Source organism: Panicum virgatum, chromosome 1K, assembly GCF_016808335.1.
Source record: "Panicum virgatum strain AP13 chromosome 1K, P.virgatum_v5, whole genome shotgun sequence".
In the NCBI taxonomy this organism is placed as follows: domain Eukaryota; kingdom Viridiplantae; phylum Streptophyta; class Magnoliopsida; order Poales; family Poaceae; genus Panicum; species Panicum virgatum.
In genome coordinates, this window is record NC_053136.1 from 30,031,132 (window position 1) to 30,044,100 (window position 12,969).

The window sequence follows — 12,969 nt, forward strand, 5'->3', positions numbered from 1 at the left end:
AATTGACAAATTGGCCTACGCACCACTTCTCCCCTCCAGATCGCCACTCCCCCGTACCGTTTCCTGCGGAATTATCCTTGTGGGGCCACAACTTCTCATCTTGAGAAGTAAAAATGGGAAACTATTGGAGATGGACTCTTTTTTGCCTTCTTATACCTTCAATCAAGTTTTGGGGAGAAAATATTGGGAACTATTGGAGATGCTTAGTCAAAAGCTTATCACCTATCATGTTATACTTTCAAGCCTCTAGTTTTCTTTTTTTTACTTGACTTCAAGTGGTTGTTTTTTTAAGGTTCTCTATAATAAACAGGTCCGTACCTGTGTAAGAATATTGCCTTATCATCTTAACATAGTCAATTTTTTGTTAGACAATAAGGCACTTTTGATTGGCAAGCTAGGTTAGCCCCTTAATTGCATAGCTAAAAGTGTTGTAAGTTGCATCTATGAATTTTTCTCCCAACGAGAAACTAAAAAAAATGATGTTTTTGATGGCGAGTAATGTCAATCGCGTATTTAAGTTACTACACCTGGAAAATAAAAATGAACTTCGGACTGACTGGTCGGTCTGATCTTCACCAATTTTGGCTGCTCGTACCCGACCTGGGCCCACATCGTCGAGGAGGGTGGTGTGCAGATAGGTGATAACAATGCACCGGGCTGGTGTCAATGGAGGCCCACCAATCATGTTATCGGAGGCCAGCATTGGAGGACTCACTACCGAAAAACCCAAATTTGCCGAGTGTCTCGGCCTTTGTCAAGAGCTAAGACACGGGCACTCGGCAAAGACATGGTTTGCCGAGTGCCAGGCAACGAGCACTCGGCAAACATCTGCCACATGGCATGCCCAAGCGTTGCCGAGTGCCGGCCGTCGGCAAAAAGTGGCACTCGGCAACATGTCCCTTTTGCCGAGTGCTGGCCCGGCGGCACTCGGCAAAGACTGCGCACGTGCCCAGCATGCGCGCCCACCGTGCGCCGCCCGTTAGGGGGGGCTGACGGCGTCAAGTGTTTGCTGAGTGCCACCACCTGGCACTCGGCAAAGGAGTAATTTTGCCGAGTGCTGGAGATAAGGCACTCGGCAAATTTGGTTAAAAAAATTTCTTTCGTCCTTCAAATTTTTTTCTCCCTACTTAAATTTGATAATTTAATCCCTACTAACATAAAAAACTTTTATTGATTGGTTTACTATTTTCTGTTAATTTTATGTGTGCAGGGAATAATCGGTCGAAGTTAATTTAAAATTAGTAGTGGCCTAGTGGGTCGAAATCCGAGTGCCGAGTGCCCGAAATCCGACACTCGGCAAAGACCACTGTGCCGTGGGAGGCTTTGCCGAGTGGTGTTTGCCGAGTGTTACACTCGGCAAAGAGTTTGCCGAGTGCAAACTGGCCTTTGCCAAGTGTAACCGGCACTCGGCAAAGCCAGTGAATCCGGTAGTGACTCAGGCGGGCAGCATGACATCTGTAATTTCGAAGTGAGAAATAGAGGACTCAGGCGGGCAGGATGGCATTTGTAAGTTCGGAGTGAGAAATAGAGCGGGCAGGATGACATCTGTAATTTCGGAGTGAGAAATAGAGGCTCCGATGGGTCACGAGTGTGGGCGTAAGAGGCGGGATGGGGCCATGTGGGCAGGATACAAGAGCCGATGGGCTGGGCATCTTTGCCTAGCGAAATCCCGTGGATACAAGACAAGGATAGAAGACGAGATGGATAGCTTATCTGTTGGATGGGGTTTTTTTTTGTCTCCTTTTCCTTTTTTTAGCCAATCTATCCAAGATACAAGAGCTCTTGGAGATACTCTTAACTCATTAGTCACAATTCCAAATATGGAATGCAAGATCAAACCATCACTTGAATCTTGATGGCCATGCTGAAGGAGCAGGATTGCAGGAGCCACTGAGTTGGGAGGGTTAGTGCTAGTTGTAGGACGGTCAGCCTCGGCACTCAGCTGCAGTGGCGAAACTAGACTAGAATGGAGGGGGTGCAACAATGAAAAAAGAATATTTTTTTAGCAAAATGAAGAAATCCACTAATAATATTTAATAAGTTGGTAAATAATATTAATATAGGCAAAACACATCAATTTGTCTTCAAATCTTCAACATAATCGATGATTTAATGGACTAGAAGAGAAAACAAATGATTCATAAATCAATTGAATAACATTTTTCAAGAACAGAGAATATTGCAAATTAGAAAACTACAATCCATTACCTTTAATCTTCATCATCAAATCTACGACCTTGCATTTTCATAAAGCGATGAACGAACAGTCTCATTGGTAACTTTGAGCATCTCTTCTTTCTCCACATAGCAAATAAGGCTATTGCTTATGATCTTATCACCAATGTGATTGCGCAAATGTGTTTTCACAATCTTCATGGTTGAGAAACACCTCTCAACTGTAGCAGTAGCAACATGTAACACTAGTACAAACTTCAAAATAAAGTCGATAAACCATTGGATAATAATCAAAAGTTGGGCTACCAAGCCCGTGGGGGTGCAGAATATTGGGCTGAGGGGTGCTAATGAGGCTAAAATACAGAGACTAGACATCTTGTTCTTATCCCAATGCATATGAGGTGTACAACATCTGAAGTCTTGCTACTAAGGGTGGTAAAAGGGCTCAAATTTTAGCATAGATAATTTAAGTGCCAAGCTATAAAAAATCAGTTTCTTATCTTATACAACTTTGATATAAAAATATATATAAGGGCTAAGTTGGATTGTGAAGAGAATACTAAGATCATGATCTAAGACCACCCCTTGTGCCCCCTCTCCGGCATGGGTCCTAAGGTGTTGCTCCTCCCACTTTGACCCAGAGCCCGACCTGATTATTGCCTGACTTCATAGCCCTCTTGCTTCTTATGCAATATTTCAATTACACATTCCCATCGTGCTTTAGATATCAAATATGTCTTCCTCGGAGAAAAAGATGCGCATATTTGATGTCTAGAGGCGTGCACAAAAATGAGAGGACCATGCATGAAATTAGGGGTAATACTTTTTAGGGACTTCACATACCAAATAAAACACAATAGCCAGATCACATGGCAAGGAGTCTTTTCTTTTTAAAAAAAGTTCTGCTTGTGCTTCTATAGTTTTTTTTTTGTCTCGTGCAGTAAAGCTGCAAGACGCTGTGTCATGCAAGCAAATCCTCTGCACCGCCCACCGAAAAGCCACTGGAAAGTCCAAGGGCTGCTGGTGGCGCTACTGGCCAAGCCATGTTGTCATATATTCTTTCTCCAAGGAAGACATACGCCCTATTTAATTTGTTGGCCCATGGCCATGAGATTAAATAATCCAGCTTAAAATTAGAAAAATAATGTCACAAGGAAACAAACACTCCAGCTTATTCATCAGATTATATAATAATCTACACCTATAGATTATAATAATCCATAAGCTTTTGAAAACATGCTTATTTCAGTTATATATAGTAATCTAGACCTCAAATAATATATAATATTTAGATTATGTAATCCGTCGCCTATAAGCTAGATTATATAATCTCGCTTACCGCAAAAAAAATCTTGCCTGAAAATAAACATGTCCATAGTTGATATCGATCCGGAGGAGTACACAATTGGGGAGGCGTAATCGAAAAAGAAATCGCCAATGAACTGAAGTCAGTTTTCAGTTTATAAGCATCACTTGTTCTACACTGCACGGAATCTTTCTTTAAAGACTTTTGCTGGTGGTGCTTCAACAACCTCTTGTCTCGAGTGACAGATAGAGACGATGGAGCACACGCTGCGCCACGCTTGCAGACACGGCCGGGGAGTCCCGCCGCGCGCGCCGCTCAGGGAAAAGCCACTGGAAAGGGGAGCGAAGCAAGGGCTGCGTGCATGCAGCCTGCAGTCCCCCCCCCCCCCCCCCCCCCCCCCCCCCCCGCCGCCGCCGCCGCAGACGCGATGACGCAGCCCGCAGGCAAGCACGCGGTGAGGGCTGCGCCCTCCATCCATCTGTAGCTGCCAACCGTTTCCGGCTTTCCAGCACTCAAACCCGCGCCGCCCATCAGACGCGCCGCGCGTCACCGCATCGCTTCGGCCCCGTCAGTCTCCGTCACACGGCCCGTCCGAAACTTTAATTTAAACGGGATCTTCTTTTTTTTGCGACAATTTAAACGGGATCTTCTAATAAACTAAAAATGAGTAAATAATGATAATAATTTGTTCAATAATTATGCGGAGTAAGTATTATCAAAAATTTTGTTCGATAATTAGTTAGGTGTAGCTATACCTTGGGTGGAGAATAATACAAAGGAACAAAGATTGAATTAGTTTCTCCATTCTTTGTTCATTTCGTCTATGTCTCTCTATGGCTAGAGCGACTCGTATTTTCTAACTCAGTCGTTAGAAGAGATAGCTTGCAAGTTGGAAGAATAATAGAACACTAAATCTACTGATGACCGTATACTTAAAGGTGAAAGAATAAAATTATGAGATGCATTTATTGAATTATCAATATAATTCTAGAATATAATAAGTAACACACATGAGCGCACGTGCTCGCACCACCTCTGCTTTATTTCTTTTCAAATTGTTGCCGGTCATTTGCCCCCCATAATCCTTATTGAGAATCAACGTCCTCAAACCCTAGATGGTTCACTACCAGTTGCCTAGCTACCTGCGCAAGGGCACCCCAGGCGTCAGATCTGGGCTAGCCCCACCTTGCTCTATTTTAGATCTGCCACTATTTCCCGTTCAAATGATTGGAATCATTATGAGCCCATCTTCGCTTCTCCAAATCTATTTGCACAAAGGCCTCTCTACCTCAATTCCCTCGACCATTCGTTGCAATTGGACCGTGTTATGTTCCACAAGGCGAAAGACTTATGCATACGACATGCCACAAAAAATATGATATATAAGGAGACATATAAGTTCTACTAGGTGCACATACATATACGAAAACTTCCAGATCTAGCCCATATGAGGAACCCCTCATTGCTTCCCTTATTGAGCTTGTTCTCGGAAAAGAACAATAGGCCGCCTATGCTCAATCAATCATATATTGAGCCCGCATATGGACCGGCAATCCATCAGACCAAATAGCCGAAAGGCCCCCTTTTCATGATGCTTCATCCACTCGTCGACTTCCCATTTTGGTCTAGGATTCTTCTTTTCCATAAACATGCATGCCGGCGGAGGCCCATGATGTGAGGCGCTTTATACCCCTATACCAAAAATGGACCGATAGCCCATTCTCACCTCCGACGCCCCGTATCTCAAAATGGACCGATGGCCCACGCTCACATCCGACGCCCCTTGGTAAGATTTAGACATTTCTACATACTTACTCCCTCCATCTAAATATCACAGTGCTTTATGAATTTGATCTCTCATGTTGTGAATCATGGAATCTTTTAGGTCGTAAGAGTCATCAATACCTCTTATAAGATTTGAATAAAGTACAATGGTGGACTAAAGGTAGAGATACCTATCATAGGATTCAAATAAAATACAAGTTCAAGGACCTAAAACTACAAATTAATGGTTTATGGACTTATATGACATATATAGCTAAATGTTATCGATATGAAGAGTGTTATCCATGGTAAAAATCTGGTCCACCTTGATGGATATTATGGAAACTGAATCTAGCTAAGAGCATCTCACCCCACTGTGGCACCCCACGTGGCGCAACCATTGCATCAAAGATCATTAGGAGATATTTCATTTTCATTTATTTGTTTTAAGTTCTTGAAATTGTATGAAACTTCATCTATTTTTGCATGTTTAAATTTTAGTTTTTTTAGAGCTCAATTGTATTATTTTTAATATTCTAATGTGACACATAAATTGCATTCCCTCCAAAGTGAAATTTTTGTTGTTCCTCTAATTTTTGTAATGTTCCCATGACATATGTTGCGGATTGTAGTTGTTGTGATGATGGTGTTTTCTAGAATTCATGCTAATTACGTTTCTGTGTATATTTATTAAAATAGAAAAAATAGAGAGTATATACTTATTAGATTTTCAAGGAACATCTATAGAACGGCAGGCCACGCCGCTGCCGATTTAACGGCGCAGCCCTCTCTCACTCCGTTAGCGGCGCGCTCTCAAGTTCTTTGGGGGCAAACTCGTCACCGCCGCCGCTTCACCAACCCCGGCCCCGCTTCCTATAAATAGCGCTCGCGGCTTGGCTGCTCTTGTCCCCATCAAAGTCCAGAGCAATCTTCTTCCAAGTGAAGAAGCACTCGCAGTGTCGGAGAGATCAGAGATTATTCTTCACTAGCTCGCAGTGTCGGGAAGATCAGATATCTAGTAGCTAGAGAGAGAGAGAGGGAGAGACCTATGGAGGCTGTGCGTAAGCAGGAGAAGGCAGAGGGGAAGAGGCCTAGGGTGGAGGCGGCGCAGCCGGACGACGGCAGCCAGCTGGGAGACTTGGACGTGCTGCCGCAGGACCTGGTGCTCTCCATCCTCGCCGCCGTGTCGTCGTCGGCGGACAAGCCGGCCGACCTCTTCTCCGCCATGCTTGTGTAAGTGCGCCGGCCGGATTATTGTGTGCTCTGATCGTGTCCCCCCGCCCCCCCCCCCCCCCCCCCCCCTCTCCGGAAAGGATCGGATGCCCAAGTTGTGATGGCTTCGCTCGCAGGTGCAAGAAGCTCGGCGAACTGGTGATGACGCCCCAGGTGCTGAAGGTGGCGTCCGCAGCGTGCGTGTCCGTGCGCGCCGGCCGGTGGTGCCCCGCCGCGGACAGCTTCCTCCGCCGCTGCGGCGACGCCGGCAACGCTGACGCCAACTTTCTGCTCGGCATGGTGCGCGTCTAACTCTAAACTACTAATAACTTCCTCTTGTTTCTACGCGAATCGAAGCCTCGGCGTCATCGATCTGCTGACAGATCGAATTCTACTGCCTCGGGCGGCTGCGGCAAGGGTGGTTGCGCATCAAGGCGGCCGTGAGTTCCGGCCACGCGGAGGCGACCTTCGCTGCGGCTGTCATCCGCTTCAACGCCGCCGGCTGCCCCGCCGTCGACGACCGAGGCCTCCGCGCCGCCGCAGGCCTGTTCCTGCGCGCCGCGACCGGCGGCCACATCGGTGCGCTCCGCGACCTCGGCTTCTGCGTGAGCAATGGCCTCGGCGTGCCCGCAGACCCCGCCGCCGGCCGCCGCCTCACCGTCTGGGCGAACGTGCAGGAGCTGCGCGCCAGGCACCCCGAGGGGCCCGCCCGGGACGCCGCCCTCGCCCACGTCGGCAGCGGCCCCGGCTGCCTGAACACCAACTTCGGGTGCTTCGCCGCCGCGCCGCGCCGCCTCGAGTGGGCGCACCCGGCCAACAGGTTCCTGGGCGAGTGGTTCGCCGCGCGGCCGCAGGCGCCGGCGCTGGCGCGCCTGAGACTGCTGTGCTCGCTGCCCACCTGCGGGCGGCCCGAGACGCGGCAGTTCGAGTTCCGGCGCTGCACCGCGTGCGCCGTGGCGCGCTACTGCTCCCGCGCGTGCCAGGCGCTGCACTGGAGGATGGGGCACCGGGCGGAGTGCGTCCCCGTGCACCAGTGGCTGCTGGCCGCCATGGCCAACCAGGCCGCCGCCCACGTCAACGGCGCGCTTGCTGCTGCTGCCGCGCCTGGCGATGTCGCCGGCTTTCCTATCTAGAGGCAGGAGCCATATATATATGGGTCATTTTCTGTTGTGCTTTCGTTCCTGTAATGGCTATTTGTGGTTTTTTGTTTAATTACTTATATTGTGGTTGCGTTTGAAGTTTGAACATATATATGTGTGCATCTGGGTCTTAAAGGAACTGGTTCTTTCAGCCCGCTCAAGAATTCGCTGTTTTGCTTTGCACTATGTTCACTGTTGGAGAAACGCTTATCGGTACCAGCAGTTTAGTGCCGGTCACACAGGAGCCGGCACTAACATGCATGTACATTACACGACGGTCACATTAGTACCGGCTAGACTCCACAGCCGGCACTAAAGTGTCACCCCCCAACGGCACAAATGGCCTGGAAGAAAGGCCTATTTTGTAGTAGTGGTGCCGGCTGGACTTCCCAGCCGGCAGTAACTTGGCACGGTGCAGGTTAGTGCCGGCTTAAGGTTCCAGCCGGCACTAATCGTCGACAGTTTGTGCCGGCTCAAAATACTGGCCGGCACTAAGTTGCCCCATATATACTGGCTCCTCTCTTCTTCCCCAGCCCGACCCATCCATTTGGCCGAGCTTCTCCTCTCTCCCATGGCGTGTTAGAGGGGAGGTGCTGCCCATTTTCTCCAAAATTTGTGAGGATTTCACCCATCCAAGTGCACCAAAGGTTAGCAGATTCTTCCACTCTTCTTTCACGGTGTTTTTTCTTTCGTTTCATGCTTTCTAGGTAAAGAAAATAGTAATTTTAAGGTTGAGGAACAATGAGCATAATTTTTCAATTTGTTCATTAATTTGAGCAAAATAGAATTGATTTGTTGTGTTTTAGAGAAGGATTACTAGATAGTTTGAGTATGACACATTTAGATTAATTTTTTTGAATTATTTCACGGGGACATGTCTATATGTTATTATGCAAAATTTTAAGGATTTTAAGGATGAGGGAAAATGAACATGATTTATCAATTTGTTCATTAATTTGAGCAAGGTAGAATTATTTGTTGTTTTTTAAAGAAGGTTTACTATATAGTTTGACTATCACACATTTAGAATGATTTTTTTCGAATTATTTCATGGTGACATGTGTATATATTATTGTGCCAATTTATTTTGCTATTTACTTTAGGTTTACTAGATAGCTGGCCTATGACACATTTACAATTTTTTTTTCGAATTACTTCATAGTAACTTGTTTTGAGATATGTATAATTGATTTTTGTTTTTATGCGGTAATTAATTACAGATGGACCAGCAATGGATGCACGGCAGCCGGAGCACCTCGGCGTGGATTCAGGGTTTAGATTCTTTTCTCAAGGCGGCAATGGCAAATAGGTCGCCAAAGAGTTTAATGTGTTGTCCATGCAGTGTTTGCGAAAATAAAAAGGAATTCCAAAAAAGAGATACTCTATGGAATCACCTGGCCTTGAATAGATTCTTGAGTAACTATACCCTTTGGACCAAGCACGGCGAAGTTAGAGTTATGATGGAAGATAATGAAGAAGATGCCGATGATGATAATAACCTTCCAGATTGGGCATGGGTTCATGAAGCATGTGGCTTTGAAGATGAACCAATGGACGAGGGTAAAGCAAATGTTGCACAAGAGGAGCCACCTGACGAGCTAGGTCAGGCATTGCTTGATGCACAGAAAGACAGTGAGACTGTGAAGGAGGCATTAAAGTTCGAGAAGATGTTGGAGGATCACAAAAGACCGTTGTTCCCTAGCTGCAAACCGGAGCAAAAGAAGTTGGGTACCATGCTGGAGATGCTAAAATAGAAGGCAACTAATGGTGTCACCGATAAGGGTTTTGGTGAGCTATTAAAGATTGTAAAGAACATGCTTCCTGAGGGTAATGAACTGCTGTCAACAACATACGAAGCTAAAAAGATGGTTTGCCCTCTTGGATTGGACGTGCAAAAGATTCACGCATGTCCTAACGACTGCATCCTGTATCGTGGCGAATACGAGAACTTGGAAGCTTGTCCTGTTTGCAGCGCATTGCGGTATAAGATTAGGCGAGATGATCTAGGTGATATTGATGGGCAGCCGGTAAAGAAGAGAGTTCCCGCAAAGTTGGTGTGGTACTTCCCTATAATACCACGTCTGAAGCGCTTTTTCAAAAACAAGGATAACGCTAAGTTGATGCGGTGGCCCAAAGAAGACCGTAAGGAGGATCACAAGATCAGACACCCAGCAGATGGGTCCCAGTGGAGAAACCTTAACCGAGAGTATCCTCAATTTGACAACGACCCAAGGAATATAAGATTTGCTCTAAGTGCGGATGGAATGAATCCGTACGGTGAGTTTGGCAGCGCTCATAGTACATGGCCCATGACCCTATGTATGTTCAACCTTCCTCCTTGGTTGTGCCTGAAGCGTAAGTTCATCACGATGCCGGTGCTTATAGAAGGGCCAAAAGAACCTGGCAACGACATTGATGTGTTCCTGCAACCCTTGATGGATGATCTCTTACTACTCTAGAAAGAAGAAGGTGTACGTGTGTGGGATGAGTATAAACAGGAGTCCTTCAACCTCCGAGCTTTGCTTTTTGTATGCATCAATGATTGGCCTGCACTTGCAAAACTTTCGGGATAGTCGAACATGGGATACATGGCCTGCACCCACTGTTATGATGAGACCGATAGCATTTATTTGAAACATTGTAAGAAGTGCATATACATGGGCCATCGCCAATTCCTTCCTACCGATCACCCCCTAAGAACCGAAGGGAATCATTTCAAAGGAGAGCCCAAAACTCGTCCTAAGCCTCTGTTCCGTAATGGAAAGCGTGTGTGCTCGATGATCAAGGATGTGAAGGTAGTATTTGGAAAGGGTCCCGGTAGCCAACCTGTTCCCAAGGATGACTAGGGATATGTTCCAATGTGGAAGAAGAAGTCTATATTGTGGAACCTACCTTATTGGCAAGTCTTACAGGTTCGCAACGCAATTGATGTGATGCATCTGTCGAAGAATCTTTGCGTGAACCTACTAAGCTTCCTAGGAGTGTATGGTAAGTCAAAAGACACATTGGAAGCAAGGCGCAACATGCAGCAGCTAGCTGGACGTCAAGGCTTGCAACCCGAGAAGAGAGACAAAGGATGCCACTATTTAAAACCTGCCAGCTATAACCTGAGCAAAGAGGAGAAGGAAAATATGTTCGATTGCTTAAACAGTATCAAGGTCCCGTCTGGATACTCCTCAAATATACAGGGCATAATAAATGTGAAAGAGAAGAAAATCCAAAACTTAAAGTCCCATGACTGCCACATCCTGATGACACAATTACTTCCGGTTATACTGAGGGGTGTTCTACCGGAAAATGTGAGATTGACAGTTGTAAAGCTTTGTGCGTTCATGAATGAAGTTTCACAAAAAGTAATTAATCCAAATAATCTAATAAAGCTGCAGAAAGACATTGTCGAATGTCTTGTCAGCTTCGAGATGGTCTTCCCACCTTCCTTCTTCAACATTATGACACACCTTCTAGTTCATATTGTGACAGAAATAACTATCCTAGGTCCTGTTTTTCTACACAATATGTTTCCTTTCGAGAGATTCATGGCAGTATTGAAGAAGTACGTGTGTAAACATTCTTGGCCAGAAGGATGCATTGCTAAGGGCTATGGAACAGAGGAGGTCATTGAGTTTTGCGTTGACTATCTTCCTGATCTCAATCCGATTGGGCTCCCTGTGTCACACCATGAGGGGCGACTAAAGGGAAAAGGCACACTAGGAAAGAAATGTAATGTGAACATCCCTTGTAGTGAATTCAGCCAAGCGAACTTCACGGTTCTTCAGAATTCATCCAAGGTGGCTCCATATATTGACGAGCACATGAATATTATACAATTTGAAAATCCATAGAAGAATCTTGTTTGGATTACACGCCAACATATAAAAACTTTTGACGGCAGGTCTAGACGAAAATTATTGGGCAACAACACAGTTGATCAAGAACTTCAATGGCTTGCTAGGGGACCATCAATCACCGTCCAGCAATACCAAGGGTACGAAATCAATGGGTATACATTTTACACAAGAGCTCAAGACAAAAAAAGCACCAACCAAAACAGTGGTGTCCGTATGTGTATAGTAAACAATAATGGAGAAAAGAACAATTACTATGGTGTCATAGAGGAGATATGGGAACTTGAATATGGACCCATAGTTGTCGCTCTGTTTCGTTGCGAATGGGTGGCTGGAGGAGGCGTAACGAAGGACCGGTATGGGATGACCATAATTGACTTTAAAAAGATTGGATATAAAGATGAACCATTCGTTCTAGCCAAGGATGTGACACAAGTGTTCTATGTGAAGGACATATCGAGCAAACTGAAGAAGAAGTCGAATAAGACGCCTAAAGCAGACAAGGCTGGAAATGAGCCGAAACGGCACATTGTTCATCCAGGAAAAAGAAAAGTTGTTGGAGTTGAGGATATTTCGGACAATTCGGAAGATTATGACCAGATTGATGACCTTCCTCCATTCTCAGTTGACGTTGACCCCAGCATCCTCTTATCCAAAGAGGACACGCTTTACTTACGCCGTGATCACGCGCAAGGCACTTTCGTCAAAAGGAAGATTATCAATGTTGCAGTAGATAATAATAATGAGTAGTAGTTTTATATAAATTGTATATTGTATTTTTCTCATTAAGTGATGTAATGTAACACACCGTGTCGTATTTATCTCAATTCTCGATACTATTCGTGCAATTAGGACACAATATCATCTTCAGATAATATTATATTTTTTCATGGTATAAATATTATTTACTTTCACTAATTTTGCATTACTAGAAGCGTTGAAACATTAAATTACAAACAAATAATCAAGTAATTTGCTAATTGATTACATCATTGTATAGGCTATTATTGAAAAGTTTTTTGAATATTTTTGCATGGATAAAAATGAAATGTTTTCGATTTATTACGAATAACAGAAGCATATATACATATAAACCCTATAAACTACACATAATTGATAATGCAAGCATATTCGTTCATTTACTTCAATTACTATTATTATTGTGTAGATATAATTAACAATATACTTAAAAAATTAAGATATCAATTTTTGTTTTATTAATCTAATTATTAAGCCTATTACGAATAAATTTACTAATATTAAAAATTTTGTGTAAAAGAGAATTGGGGCGGGCAAATTTTGGTTCCCGCCAAGTGGGACAAGTTAGTGCCGACTGGTAATTCTAGCCGGCAGTAACATACACACGTTAGTGCTGGCTAGAATTACCAGCCGACACACGTTAGTGCCGGCTAAAATTACCAGCCGACACTAACTTGGCCAGGTGACGTCACAGAGGGCACGTTAGTGCCGGCTGGTAAGGCTAGCCGGCACTAACCGAGCACTCCCCCATAAATCCCCTTCTCTCCCA

The 12,969-nt window shown here is 44.9% G+C and overlaps 1 protein-coding gene across 1 annotated transcript; it reads left to right on the forward strand.

Moving 5' to 3' along the window:
* Positions 1-6,293: 6,293 nt before the first annotated feature.
* LOC120654400 (F-box protein At1g67340-like) lies at positions 6,294-7,590 on the forward strand. The gene is made up of 3 exons (XM_039931927.1): positions 6,294-6,478; positions 6,595-6,757; positions 6,841-7,590. The coding sequence occupies exons 1-3, from the start codon at positions 6,294-6,296 to the stop codon at positions 7,588-7,590; spliced, it is 1,098 nt and encodes a 365-aa protein (XP_039787861.1).
* Positions 7,591-12,969: the final 5,379 nt, after the last annotated feature.